Source organism: Oncorhynchus masou, chromosome 28 (genome assembly GCF_036934945.1).
Source record: "Oncorhynchus masou masou isolate Uvic2021 chromosome 28, UVic_Omas_1.1, whole genome shotgun sequence".
NCBI classification, from domain to species: Eukaryota; Metazoa; Chordata; class Actinopteri; order Salmoniformes; family Salmonidae; genus Oncorhynchus; species Oncorhynchus masou.
Genome location: NC_088239.1, coordinates 44,076,485 through 44,088,999, shown reverse-complemented (window position 1 = coordinate 44,088,999; position 12,515 = coordinate 44,076,485). Strand labels below are relative to the sequence as shown.

At 42.2% G+C, this 12,515-nt stretch overlaps 1 protein-coding gene across 1 annotated transcript; it reads right to left on the bottom strand.

Moving 5' to 3' along the window:
• Positions 1-3,114: 3,114 nt before the first annotated feature.
• On the bottom strand, positions 3,115-11,720 carry LOC135517639 (Golgi phosphoprotein 3-like). Its single transcript, XM_064942131.1, has 5 exons — positions 11,652-11,720; positions 11,300-11,506; positions 10,644-10,775; positions 5,458-5,572; positions 3,115-5,174 (listed from the first exon to the last, which is right to left on the bottom strand). The coding sequence occupies exons 2-5, from the start codon at positions 11,501-11,503 to the stop codon at positions 4,750-4,752; spliced, it is 876 nt and encodes a 291-aa protein (XP_064798203.1). The 5' UTR covers positions 11,504-11,506; positions 11,652-11,720; the 3' UTR covers positions 3,115-4,749.
• Between the last annotated feature and the right edge of the window lie 795 nt (positions 11,721-12,515).

The following is a 12,515-nucleotide window of genomic DNA, read 5'->3' as shown; positions in this document are numbered from 1 at the left end:
TTTGCTCCACTTCTAATGTGAAACATCTTCTATAATCATCCGTGATACACTGTTTAGAATGTGTCATAAAGTACACGAAGTTGACCTTAAGGAAAGATAAGATGATTCTGCTAAGTGCCTTGGAGCAATGGTTTATTGGGCCTCTGGGTTCAACCAAGGGTCATATTCTTTAGGCACCAAATGGAAACAAAACAGGGTGGGACTACCTGAACTTGTCTTATAAGAACCTTTTCTGTTGCAAAACGTTTTGCTACAGTGTGCATCAAATGAACATGACACAGGAGTCAGCTGACAACAGGTGCACTCATTGCAGACACTGTAGAACTGTACAGTACTTCCCCACATCTGACAGGCACGCCCACAATACAGGACAAGCCATAACATGTTAATCACTGCTATTACTGTCGTGACCAGGGATACGAGAACACTTATTATAGAAGGGAAATTATGTCCACAACAGTTCTGAACCTGGTGCCAGTGCAGGCCTTTGAAACATATGTAGTATTGTTTGAAAACCCATAAACATTTGCAGTGAGTGCCCTGGCCTGAAATAAACCTAAAAAAATGACATATTTGTGGAACTAGCCTAGGGTCAAATGTGCTCTGTAATGTTCATTAAGGACACACATTCCTTACCATCTATTAGGAACAACCTGCCAATCAATAATGCACAATCTAGCCTTATCAATCGTTGTTTGTCATTGCATGGAGATGCCCCTGTCCTGCGTTGTTATTCCGTCTACCAATGAGTACATTGAGCAAGCCAATTCATTTTGACAACTGTTTTATGTAAGTGTGCAAACATTCTCCCGGTGATATCAATCAAATAACATGCGTCCTAACCCAGCATGCTATTGATTGCAGGTGTGGTGTTCCTAACATACACAGCATCACTTTCGACAGATTATTTTTGACAGATTAAATGGACTGTCGCTTGCTGCAGTGGAAAGTGTACTGTGCCAAACAACTTTCAAGTGGAGACCAAGAGAATATCCCTAATCTACATTTTCCAATATTCAATTTAATTTGGTGTCTAGTATTTTATGAATCAATATTTCAGATATTTACGAGTGTCTTTTTGTTCTATAAAATAGTGTAACTATCTGTAGTTCTTAATTCATCTTTATTTGGGAAATTGGGCACCCATGGTCAGCGAGGGCCAAAGGAATATCCAGAATTAGTTTATGGATAGTGTAATGTATGATTTTTTTTCTAGGCCCACCCCACAAACTTCCAAGTGAATTAGCCTACAATGATAATCAGCTGCCCATTTGATTGCAAAGTCATCTTTGAGGAAACACAGCACAGAACATTGTAATAACAAAGGACTGGGCATAACCGCAAAACAGCAGCTGATTAGGAGGCGAGACTTGCGCAGGGGATCCACAAACTATGTCACCAAGGCGATATAACGAAGCTAACTTCCGACTTTAGCGGAGACCTCACTGCTGACTGATAAGAATTACAGAGCTGCATGCATTCAGATACTCAACCTACTCTGTACCACAACATAGCTCTGGAAGAGCTCAACAAAGAAACACAACGTAAGCCCAATCAATATGACCGGAAAAGGTCATTCATATTTCTGCCATTTAGTTTTGTGCTTTACGATTTTACCACAAACGAGACATTCTCCTATGTTAAACTGACCGACTAAACGGTTACTTTCTCGCAGCATTAGCTGCGTAAAGTTGGAGACGGCCTCGCTAGTGACGTCCTGGACTGGAGATCCAAATGGTTGGAGATATTGACAACACATTACAAGAATATAATCAAAGTGAAGTGAGGAACTTCAACCCACTCTCTGAAGATCACTGAAACAAGAAGACGGAATACTACCTCAGTGCCCGAAGGCAACGGTTTTGTTAACCATGCAGTGGGCGGGATGGAGGGTTCCAGTTCACCCACAGTGATTCAGGGGTGAGGTGAAGTCAAGAGGATACTTTGCCTGGACCTGGCCCACAATCAATGCCAAGGTGGCTGGTGCTCCCCACGTGGTCATGGAGAGAGTGAACAGTGAACCTGTGACATTGTAATGGCAAAACCAGTACACCACCATGCCTCGTTTGACATTTGGCCACCAGGGGTGGAAAAAGTACCCAATTTTCATACTTGAGTAAAAGTAAAGATACCTTAAAAGAAAATGACTCAAGTAAAATTCACCAAGTAAAATAGAGTAAAATTTCAAAAAGTATTTGGTTTTGAAATAAAGTTAAGTATCAAAAGTCAATGGAATTTCTCAAATGTAAAATTAGTATCAAAAGTAAAAGTGTAAACAATTTCAAATTCATTATATTAAGCAAACCGATTTAGTTTTTTACATTTACAGATAGCCAGTGTTACACTCTAATACTCAGACATAATTTACAAACTAAACATTTGTGTTTATTGATTCCGCCAGATCAGAGGCACGAGGGATGACCAGGGATGTTCTCTTGATAAGTGTGTGAAATGAACCATGTTCCTGTCCTGCTAAGCATGCAAAATGTACTTCTGGGAGTATGGAGTAAAAAGAACATCATTTTCTTTAGGAATGTAGTAAGGTAAAAGTTGTCAAAAATATCATTAGTTAAGCACAGATACCCCCCAAAAAGACAAGTATATTTACACCACTGCATTTCACAGACCTGTGGCCAGTCATATGGACCATCTGACTCAAAGGGGGTCCAGAGGCACAAAAACAAAACTATCATACAAAGTGTTGTGAAACAAATGATTATCTGTCGTTGGGGACAAGTGTCCTATCATGTTCAACCACATAGAGATCATGGACACAAAATGGCCTTCAAAGCGCTATAATGTGTTACATGGAGGCCAGGGGCCTAGGAGTTATTTTTGCTTCCATTAATTACTACATGTGCCACTAAAAGCTGTGTTCAAAAAAACTGCATCTTGTGAAGTTAGTTATCCATTGTTAGTGTTTTTGATTCTGTTAAAAGACAGAAAAAAAAGTCAGACAACATATACCGTATGTTTCAGTCAGACCGGCAAGTCCTTTTTTACACTCTGTTGTAGTGCAATCAATCTGGAGGCGTTTGTTTTGAGTACTGGTAATTCATTCAAGGAATTATCATACAAAAGGCGGCTGATAAAGACAGGAGCGCTACACAGTGCTAAATTCAGGCACTTAAAAAGATCCATCCTTTATTGTGTGGTAAAAAAAAAAGCATACAGAAGATCCCTTTCATTGCGCTGTACATTAATTGATCAAATTTGATATTATAATCAGTTCCTCTCAGGAAATCCATACTATATAAATCATCCCCATCCAATCCCTCCACCATACTTTGTCTGTACACCCTCCAGATGAGTCAAATGCTCAAGGTAGAAGTTAACCCCCAACCACAGATCTAGGATCAGATAACCCTTCGCCCTGTCCTAACATTTAGGCAGATCAAATAGTATCTGACCCTGTATCAGTAGTTAGGGCCAAAATCGTAGTGATGAATAGTACAACCAACTAGCAGGCATAAAAGAGAGAGAAAGAAAAAAAGCCCAAACCATGAATGAAGACCAACTAAATATGAACGTAATCATGTGAATTATATTAAAGCAATAGAAATTGTCTCAAGTAGAAAATAAAATATACATTTTAAGGATAAAATCAAAAGCGTTAAGATTATACTGCCAGAGTGGGACACGTATAATATACAATTAGCCCGTTTTAGGAGATGTTTCTTCTACCTAGTCATATGCCACAATATTTGTTTCTTCTTCTCTCAATACACTAACTAAATGACATAGATATTTGGCCAATTTGAGAGTTTCTTTCTTGGAAACTGTACCTCTTCAAAACATGACTGCACACATGTACACCCGAAACCAGTTTGCCTGCAAAGAGGAGACGCGCAGTGTCTGGAATAGGATGATAGAGTTGCAGAGAATATAGTCTCCCATCTGAAACGGATGGAAAGCACAAGCTACGATTCTTTAGTACATGGAGAGGGGGACACAAAGTAAAATTGAACAGGAATAAAGCATGCACTTGGTTGGTACCCTGAACAAAATAAACGGTGCTTCGGAATTCAACTTCATGATTTTTTCTGCTTGTTTTTACAAATAGTAAACTCTTCTATATCCTTTGTTGAATGTGCAAAATGGTTTGGAGATGGTTAACATTTATTAACAACAAACAGACGTGAGATCTATAGGTCATGTCTAAAAAAACCTCCTCAAAGTGACTAAACGCAAAAGACAAAAACAATGACTTGTGTTCTGTATGATCATATCAGGTCATCATGGTAGGTCTGGGCCATGATGGTCACGCAAAACCTGGCGGTTTTAAAAGTCCCTCCTAAAAGAAAGGACACAGACCTGGGTGGGTGCCAGCTACTGACGCAAGTGCTTAAAGTTACACTAGGTCTCACAGTGAACAGAAAGGCCACAACCCAAATGGCACCCCATTTCCTATGTAGTGCCTACTTTTGATCAGAGCCATTAGGGCCCTGCTCAAAAAGTGCCTTATATTAGGAAACAGGGTGCCATTTGGAATGAACCCACAGGGTACTTGATGTCAACCAACTGGCCAGGAGATAACAGGACAGTGACTCCGAGAGGTCAGGGGTCACAGCACTGTCAATACAGAGGGAGAGCCGTGCTTTGTGATCTTCATCGTCGTCTTCCTCACTGCCAACACCATCATCATCCTTGTCGTCGTTATATCAGAACAGGGGAGATCTGAGAGCTCTGAGCCCCAGAGGTCTGTAGTGTTTTTTAAAGTTCCGTCTCACGTTGGTTTCCGGTAGGGATTCATTTGGTGAAGGCGGCCACCACGGCCCACAGCAGCTCGTTAGCGTTGGCCTTGGTGCTCTCCGCCTCTGGCTCCAGGTCCAGCAGCAGACGTACCCTCTTCATGGCCAGGTCATACTGTTCGTCCAGCAGCGGGGCGAAGGCGTTCTCCAGCACGTCTGATGAGTGGGCCAGGAAGATCAGGGCCAGCACGCGCTTGTCGAAGCGCCCCGGATCGTTCACCCACTTGTCCAGGACGGACTCCTGGACCTTCTTGACCAGCCGCTGTTTGATGGTGTCATTGGTCAGCGGGTGTGTGGTCATGTCGAAGAGGAGGAAGTTCTGTTTCTCTGTGGTCAGAACGCCTTTCTCGACCAGGTTCTTGGCCAGACGTTCACGGACATTCCTCAGCTGGTAGTGCAGCTTCAATGGGTTCCACGTCTCACCTGGACAACAAAACAAATTACGGGTCATTTCTGTACAATTTTACTTGGAAACCTAATAGGCTAGCTATTGTTAAAAAAAAAAAAAACATCAAGACAAACCCATTTAATTTCAAACAGGACTGGGATGGGGAGGTGGCACAGTGTTGTAATATCAAATAATCATGATGATAATAAAGAACAAAACACTAAGAACGGAAGACAGACAGATATAGCACAAAAAAATACAGTAGTTTAAAATAGGGGGAGTAATGGGGGGTGGGCGTATTCCAATATGGCTTCTCACCGCTCAGCAGCTCTATCCAGCTCTGGACTGTCTCTGGGGGCTGGGTTTCTTTGACATGCTTCAGAGCCTCGTCCAGCAACATGTCTCCTGTAGGGGCAGCTGACTTACAGATAACCTGACAAAATAGATACCAGTTTTTTTTTTTTTAAGGTTGATTTCACACACACATACAACAAAACCTTACTGTAACATTGGGATATACACACATAAGCATAAACTTCTAGAGTTGGCAGACTCTGCTGGTCTACCACGTTGCAATACCACACACACACGGCAGGTTGCCTAGCGGTTAACGCCATGGATGATGAAAGCGTTCCACTGGGATGCGGGCCTGTTGACTCCAATACTTCCCACAGTTGTGTCAGAATGTCCTTTGGGTGGTGGACCATTCTTGATAAACACGGGAAACGGTTGAGCATGAAAAACCCAGCCGCATTGCAGTTCTTGACACAAACCGGGTACCTTCTCCCATACCCCCTACAAAAGGCACTTAAATCCTTTGTCCTGCCCATTCACCCTCTGAATGGCACACATACAAAATCGATGTCTCAATTTTCTCAAGGCTTAAAAGTCCTTCTTTAACCCGTCTCCTTCCCCTTTATCTACACTGACTGAAGTGGATTTAACATATGATTTCAATAATGGATCATAGCGTTCACCTGGATTCACCTGGTCAGTCTTGGAAAGAGCAGGTGTTCTTAATGTTTCGTACACTCAGTGTATAAGCAAGTGGGTTTGTAGGCTGTTGACACTTGAGAGAGAGAGAGGTGGAAGAGGCTGTTCTGTGTGAAACCGACAGCTGTGGTGACGGCACGTTGGAAGAAGATACGAGTGTGTTAAGAGTGGCGAAAATAAGGAAATAAGAGAAGTAAGGTTCCGGTGGAATCTTGTAAAACCAAGTATAGTTCTACCTGGCTTTTTTAGTCCGAGTGAGGGTTTTGGACTGATGGGAGTTTCCCAGGACATCTGATCAATACAAATCATGGATGCATTGGGTTATGTGGCATCAGTTAGGGTAACAAGAAGATACGGTGCCTTCAGAAAGTATTCACGCCCCTTGACCTTTTCCACATGTTATCGTGTTACAGCCTGAATTTAAAATGGATTTTTAACTAATTGTGTCACTTACCTACCTACACACAATACCCCATACATTTTCATTCAGAATTTTGTTTGTAGATTTACTTTAAAAAAAAATAATAATAATAATTAAGCACTTTTGGGTAGCGATTACAGCTGTGAGTCTAAGAGCTTTGCACATCTGGATTGTACAATATTTGCCCATTATTGTTAAAATTATTCAAGATCTGTAAAGTTGTTCAGGCTGTAACACAACAAAAATGTGGAATAAGCCAAGGGATATGAATACTTTCTGAATGTACTGTAGCTGCTTAACTAACAAACCCTTGACCTGCACTTTCTGGTGTGCTGGTGTAGGAGTGAATAGGTATGGGGAGTGGCCGGTCTGCGAGGCACTGTGACAGACTATTAAATAACTCTGCATTTGATTGAATAAAGACAATGATGTCAGATGAAACTACTTAGAAAAGAAGTGTTGTTTTTTTATGAACTGAAATGTACGACTAAATCAAATCTAATTTTATTTGTCACATCCCCCGAATACAACAGGTGTAGACCTTCCCGTGAAAAGGTAACCAACAATGCAGTTCAAGAAATAGAGTTAAGGAAATATTTACTAAATAAACTAAAAGTAATTTTTTTAAGTAACAATAAAAGCACATAATAACAATAATGAGGCTATGTACAGGGGGTACCAGTACTGAGTCAATGTGCGGGTGCACAGGTTAGTCAAGGTAGTTTGTACATGTAGGTTGGGGTAAAGTGACTATGCATAGATAACAAACAGCGAGTAGCCGCAGTGTAAAAAACAAGGGGTGGGGTGGGTCAATGTAAATAGTCTGGGTGTTCAGCAGTCTTCTAGATTGGGGGTAGAAGCTGTTAAGGAGGATTTTGGATCTAGACTTGGCGCTCCGGTACCGCTTGCCATGCGGTAGCAGAGAGAGCAGTTTATGACTTGTGTGACTGAAGTCTGACAATTTTTGGGGCCTTCCTCTGGGCCATACGCACTACCCTCTGTAGCGCCTTACGGTCGGATGCCGAGCAGTTGCCATACCAGGCGGTGATGCTACCGGTCAGGATGCTCTTGATGGTACAGCTGTAGAACTTTGAGGATCTGGGGACCCATGCCAAATCTTTTCAATCTCCTGATTGGGAAAAGGTGTTGTCATGCCCTCTTCACAACTGTCTTGGTGTGTTTGGACCATGATAGTTTGTTGGTGATGTGGACACCAAGGAGCTTGAAACTCTCAACATGCTCCACTACAGCCCCGTTGATGTTAATGGGGGCCTGTTCAGCACGCCTTTACCTGTCCACGATAATCTCCTTTGTCTTGCTCACATTGAGGGAGAAGTTGTTGTCCTGGCACCACACTGCCAGGTCTCTGACCTCCCTATGGGCTGTCTCATCGTTGTCGGTGACAGACCACTTGTGTCGTCAGCAAACTTAATGATGGCGTTGGAGTCGTGCTTGGCCACGCAGTCGTGGGTGAGGGGAGTAAAGGAGGGGACTAAGCGCACACCAGAGGGCCCCCGGTGTTGAGGATCAGCGTGGCAGATGTGTTGTTGCCTACCCTTACCACCTGGTGGAGGCCCGTCAGGAAGTCCAGCATCGACTTGCATAGGGAGTTGTTTAGTCCCAGGGTCCTTAGCGTAGTGAAGAGCTTTGTGGCCACTATGGTGCTCAGCGCTAAGCTGTAGTCTATGAACAGCATTCTCACATAGGTGTTCCTTTTGTCCAGGTGGGAAAGGGCAGTGTGGAGTGCGATTGAGATCTTTGTACACGTCTCGGTGTGTGGAGTAAAGGTGGTCTACAGTTTTCCCCCCTTCGGTTTGCACATATGACATGCTGGTAGAAATTAGGTTCCATGCATTAAAGTCCCCGGCCACTAGGAGCGCCGCTTCTGGATGAGCATTTTTTTTATGGCCTTATACAGCTCGTTGAGTGCGGTCTTAGTGCCAGCATCGGGTTTGTGGTGGTAAATAGACGGCTATGAATAATATAGATGAAAACTCTTGGTAGATAGTTGAGAATTATCTGTTAATTGAATTATTAGAATATTCCACCCTGAATCATATAATTGTATGGAATTGATTATTATGTATAAAATCATAATCAATAAATGTGTAGTCCTAGTCCGAATTAGGGTAAAACAATATGTCTTAATGGTATTTTAAACACAGACTGTCTGAGCTTGGTGCCGACCTGACCTGATTTGGGAGAGAACGGGGAGTATGTCTCAAGGACAAGGTCACTAATCTCTGTCGGCTGGGTAGTGAGACAGTGTGTGTGTGTAGCAGAACATTGTGTGCGTCTGTTTGTGTGTATGTGTGTGTGTGCGTATGGTTGTGTGAATGTGTGTGCGTATGGTTGTGTGAATGTGTGTGCATATGGTTGTGTGAATGTGTGGGCGTGAGAAGTCAGTATAAAATTGCTTTGTATTCTTGACTTCAGAATGTTCCCGTGAATAAACCTTTGACTATTTTAGCTGGGCCTCTGTCGGTTTCATTCGACCAGGATCTTACAAATTCTGGTTTGCTGACTGAGTAATGTAATTCAATTGGGTTATGTACCTGGAGAACATAATTCTCTTATCAATAGTGTGGTCTACAGCTTATCATGAACTACTCTACCTCAGACGAGCAATACGTTGAGACTTCCTTAATATTAGACATTGCACATCTGCTGTTATTGACAAATAAACACTCAACTCCACCCCGTCTTACCAGACGTAGCTGCTCTGTCCTGACGCAACTTTATGTACAAAATATGTTAAACAACGCACGGGATTAAAAAAAAATATATATATTATTATTTTTATTTTTTAAAATAGCACAGTTGGGTAGGAACCCTTAAAACGGCAGCCATCCCTTCCAGCGCCATTATCAATGCAGACCAATCCGTGTACTTCAACAACCTATTTAATACCAATGTTTGTACCTAATTTTTTACAGTTGCTTTTATAATTATTTATGTTTTTTTTATTATGATTTTGTCTCTTTTCCCAGCCATAGCCAAGAGATGGGTTGGTGGGGTTGTGGGGGAGAGGGTAGATGGAAAATTGGGTGAGGGTATAAGTGGGTGGGTAATAAAAATAAATCCTGTAGGATGAATTACTATTACGTCACTGTGTAGGGCACCGATTAAAAGGTGTCATCTCTGGTGTCTCGTTGGACAGAGGCTTCTTGGTTTAGGGAGAAAATGCCAGGGGTGGTAGACGCACGAACGCTTGACCCGAATGCTCCCCCGGAAGAAGGTGGAAAGTCTATCGGCTTTACTGTCATTTGACTCAAAGTAAAACTTAGGTATGTGAGATATGCGGTGAAACCGTGTGTACAAAAACCACTGCAGCGTTACAATTGTAAAAAGGTTTGCAGAAGGAATGCATGTCATTGGTGAAGAGTCTGAGAAAGCATGGTGCTGCAATTGTGGTGGAACCACATTCCCAAGTTCCTGGAGTGCCCAGTAAGGGTGAAGGAGGTCGCAGTATCTAGGATCGGGGCTTGCTTCAGCAGGTCTCCTTTGTGGAGGCAGTACAAATAGCTGAAGGAGCGAGTGGAGATTAAATGGTAGTGGATGCCCAACAGCCTGTAGTGAGATGGTGTTCATCAGAGATCCTGAAATACTAATAGCGAAGAAAGTGGACTGTTGCATTTTTGCGCAATTGATAAATTGCACTGGACAAACTAATATATTTTTAAAATTATGAAACTAGGTATCATTGTTAAGGTGGCAAAAATATTTTGGGATCTCCAGGACCTCAGGACTGAAACGGTGCAGGGAATATTGAATGAAGATGCCGCCGCTCCCACCTCAGGCTCCCGAGCCTGTGTAGGGATCTGAGTACACATGTGAGTCTGACTGAAGGAGTACATTTTGTTTCCTTTTAGAATACATGGAGCATGTTTTATTTTCACCTATTATTTCTGTTTTAAAGTTTCTCAGTTTTCAACCTATCCAGTAGGTGGCGGCATGCACATCTAATACTTGTTTGCGAATCACCATAATACCATGGAGGAAGATGACAGGCTGTGGTCTATCTTGGGTTAGTTAAAATATATATTGGACACAAGTGTGGTAACCAAGTGAATCAGTGTGTTTTCCTCACCTTTCTGGCCAGCAGGCTTTTCCTCCTCATGCCACAAGCCTCTAGCTGCAGTCTTCCTCTCAAAGCCAGTTCGATGAGCATACAACCTCGGAGACCAGAAGAAATGCAGTCATTCCAGAATGAAGTGTAGCCCTGTTGGAGAAAAAAAAAGTCAAGCATTTGGTGAATGCTTCACATGATGACACGTCCTGGTTAAATTAAGCAAACATCCTACTGGTGACAGAAGTGACACGCACAAAGTGACACGTTTGACAACCTTTCAGAACAAATGGGAACACGGAAATCTCGAACTTCGGAGAGTTCAAGACAACTGGGAACTCGGGAAAAACGAGCTTAGAATGGAAAAAAAAATAGTTTTAACGGTCTTCCAACCTGGAAATTCGGGCATTTTTCTAGAGATCCGACCTGAAGATCACAGACGTTATGATTTTCTCGTTCCCGCCCCCAAGTTCCCAGTTGTATTGAAAGCACTATTTGTTTGTAACGTTGAATAGACATGACGGTAAAGCTAACTAGCTAACGTAGGAAAAGCGCATTAGCTTAGCTAGCTATGTTAGCACATAACTTAAGCTGGTTGGAACGTAAACAAACAGTGAGAGTTACTGTAGCTAGCTAACGTTATAGCAACATGCTAACGACGATAACTAACACCATACCTCTCGATCTTTCAATCCCAATAGCAACACTTCTTCCATCAACGTCAGTCGAGTTTCTTTGGAGTCTCCTTTCTCATCCTCTTCCTCTTGACGTGGCTCGTAGTCCTCATCATCTGACCCCCTCTCCTTATCGGCAGCTGCATTGCGAGAGGCCTCGGTCCTCCTCTGCACCAGGCCCGAACTTCGCTGTGTTAGGGAAGTCATACTCTGGATGCACGTCCCAACAACAGGTAAATACAAATTATTTGATATCTCCTGAAGGTTTTAGTGTTTCCGGTGCATAAATAAAACCCAGTTTATCGTAAAATTGGGTGAAAATTGAATTAATATTCGAATAACTACAACAGCAAACCTGCAACAGATTTCCACTTCAATACTTTCCACTTCCTGACCCAATATGGCGACACGTGATGAATGGATACGCGTGATGACGTCAGAAGAGGCTGTCTCTCTCGCTCTCGCTCTCTCTCTCGCTCTCTCTCTCTCTCTCTCTCTCAATTCAATTCAATTCAATTCAAGGGGCTTTATTGGCATGGGAAACATGTGTTAACATTGCCAAAGCAAGTAAGGTAAACAATAAAAATTAACAGTAGACATCACACATACAGAAGTTTCAAAACAATAAAGACATTAAAAATGTCATATTATATATATATATACAGTGTTTTTACAAGGTACAAATGGTCTCTCTCTCTCTCTCTCTCTCTCTCTCTCTCTCACACACACACACACACACAAGGCATAAACATGGTTGAGTAGTACTTCATAGATTATTGTAGATTGTAATACATTATGTTGCTTGTACAGGCAGTAGGTCCTTGTTTTTCATGTTGTGATGCAAACTCCATTGTCTTCTGAGCTCTCAACATTCTGCAAAACATGTATTACTGATGCATTCACTTGTCTTTTTCTCCTTTTAGTTCCATTCATGCAGTCTAATTGAGAAGCACCGTCTAATGAGAGAAGACTTGTCATAATCCCTCCACAGTAAACAAGATTAATTCAGCCGATTCTGTTGCAAAACTGCAAAACGTTTCTTAAACAGAACAAAATGGGGAGGGACCTGCCTGAATTTGACTTCCATTTGGTTCTGAAATGGTAAACGGGTTTCCGTAACGAATATACACCCTTGCTATTCCTCCATGTGTGGCAGCTCTTATGATGTTTTCACCTCTGGCCTACATTGGCAACTTAAAGTAAGATTAAATTGACCCAA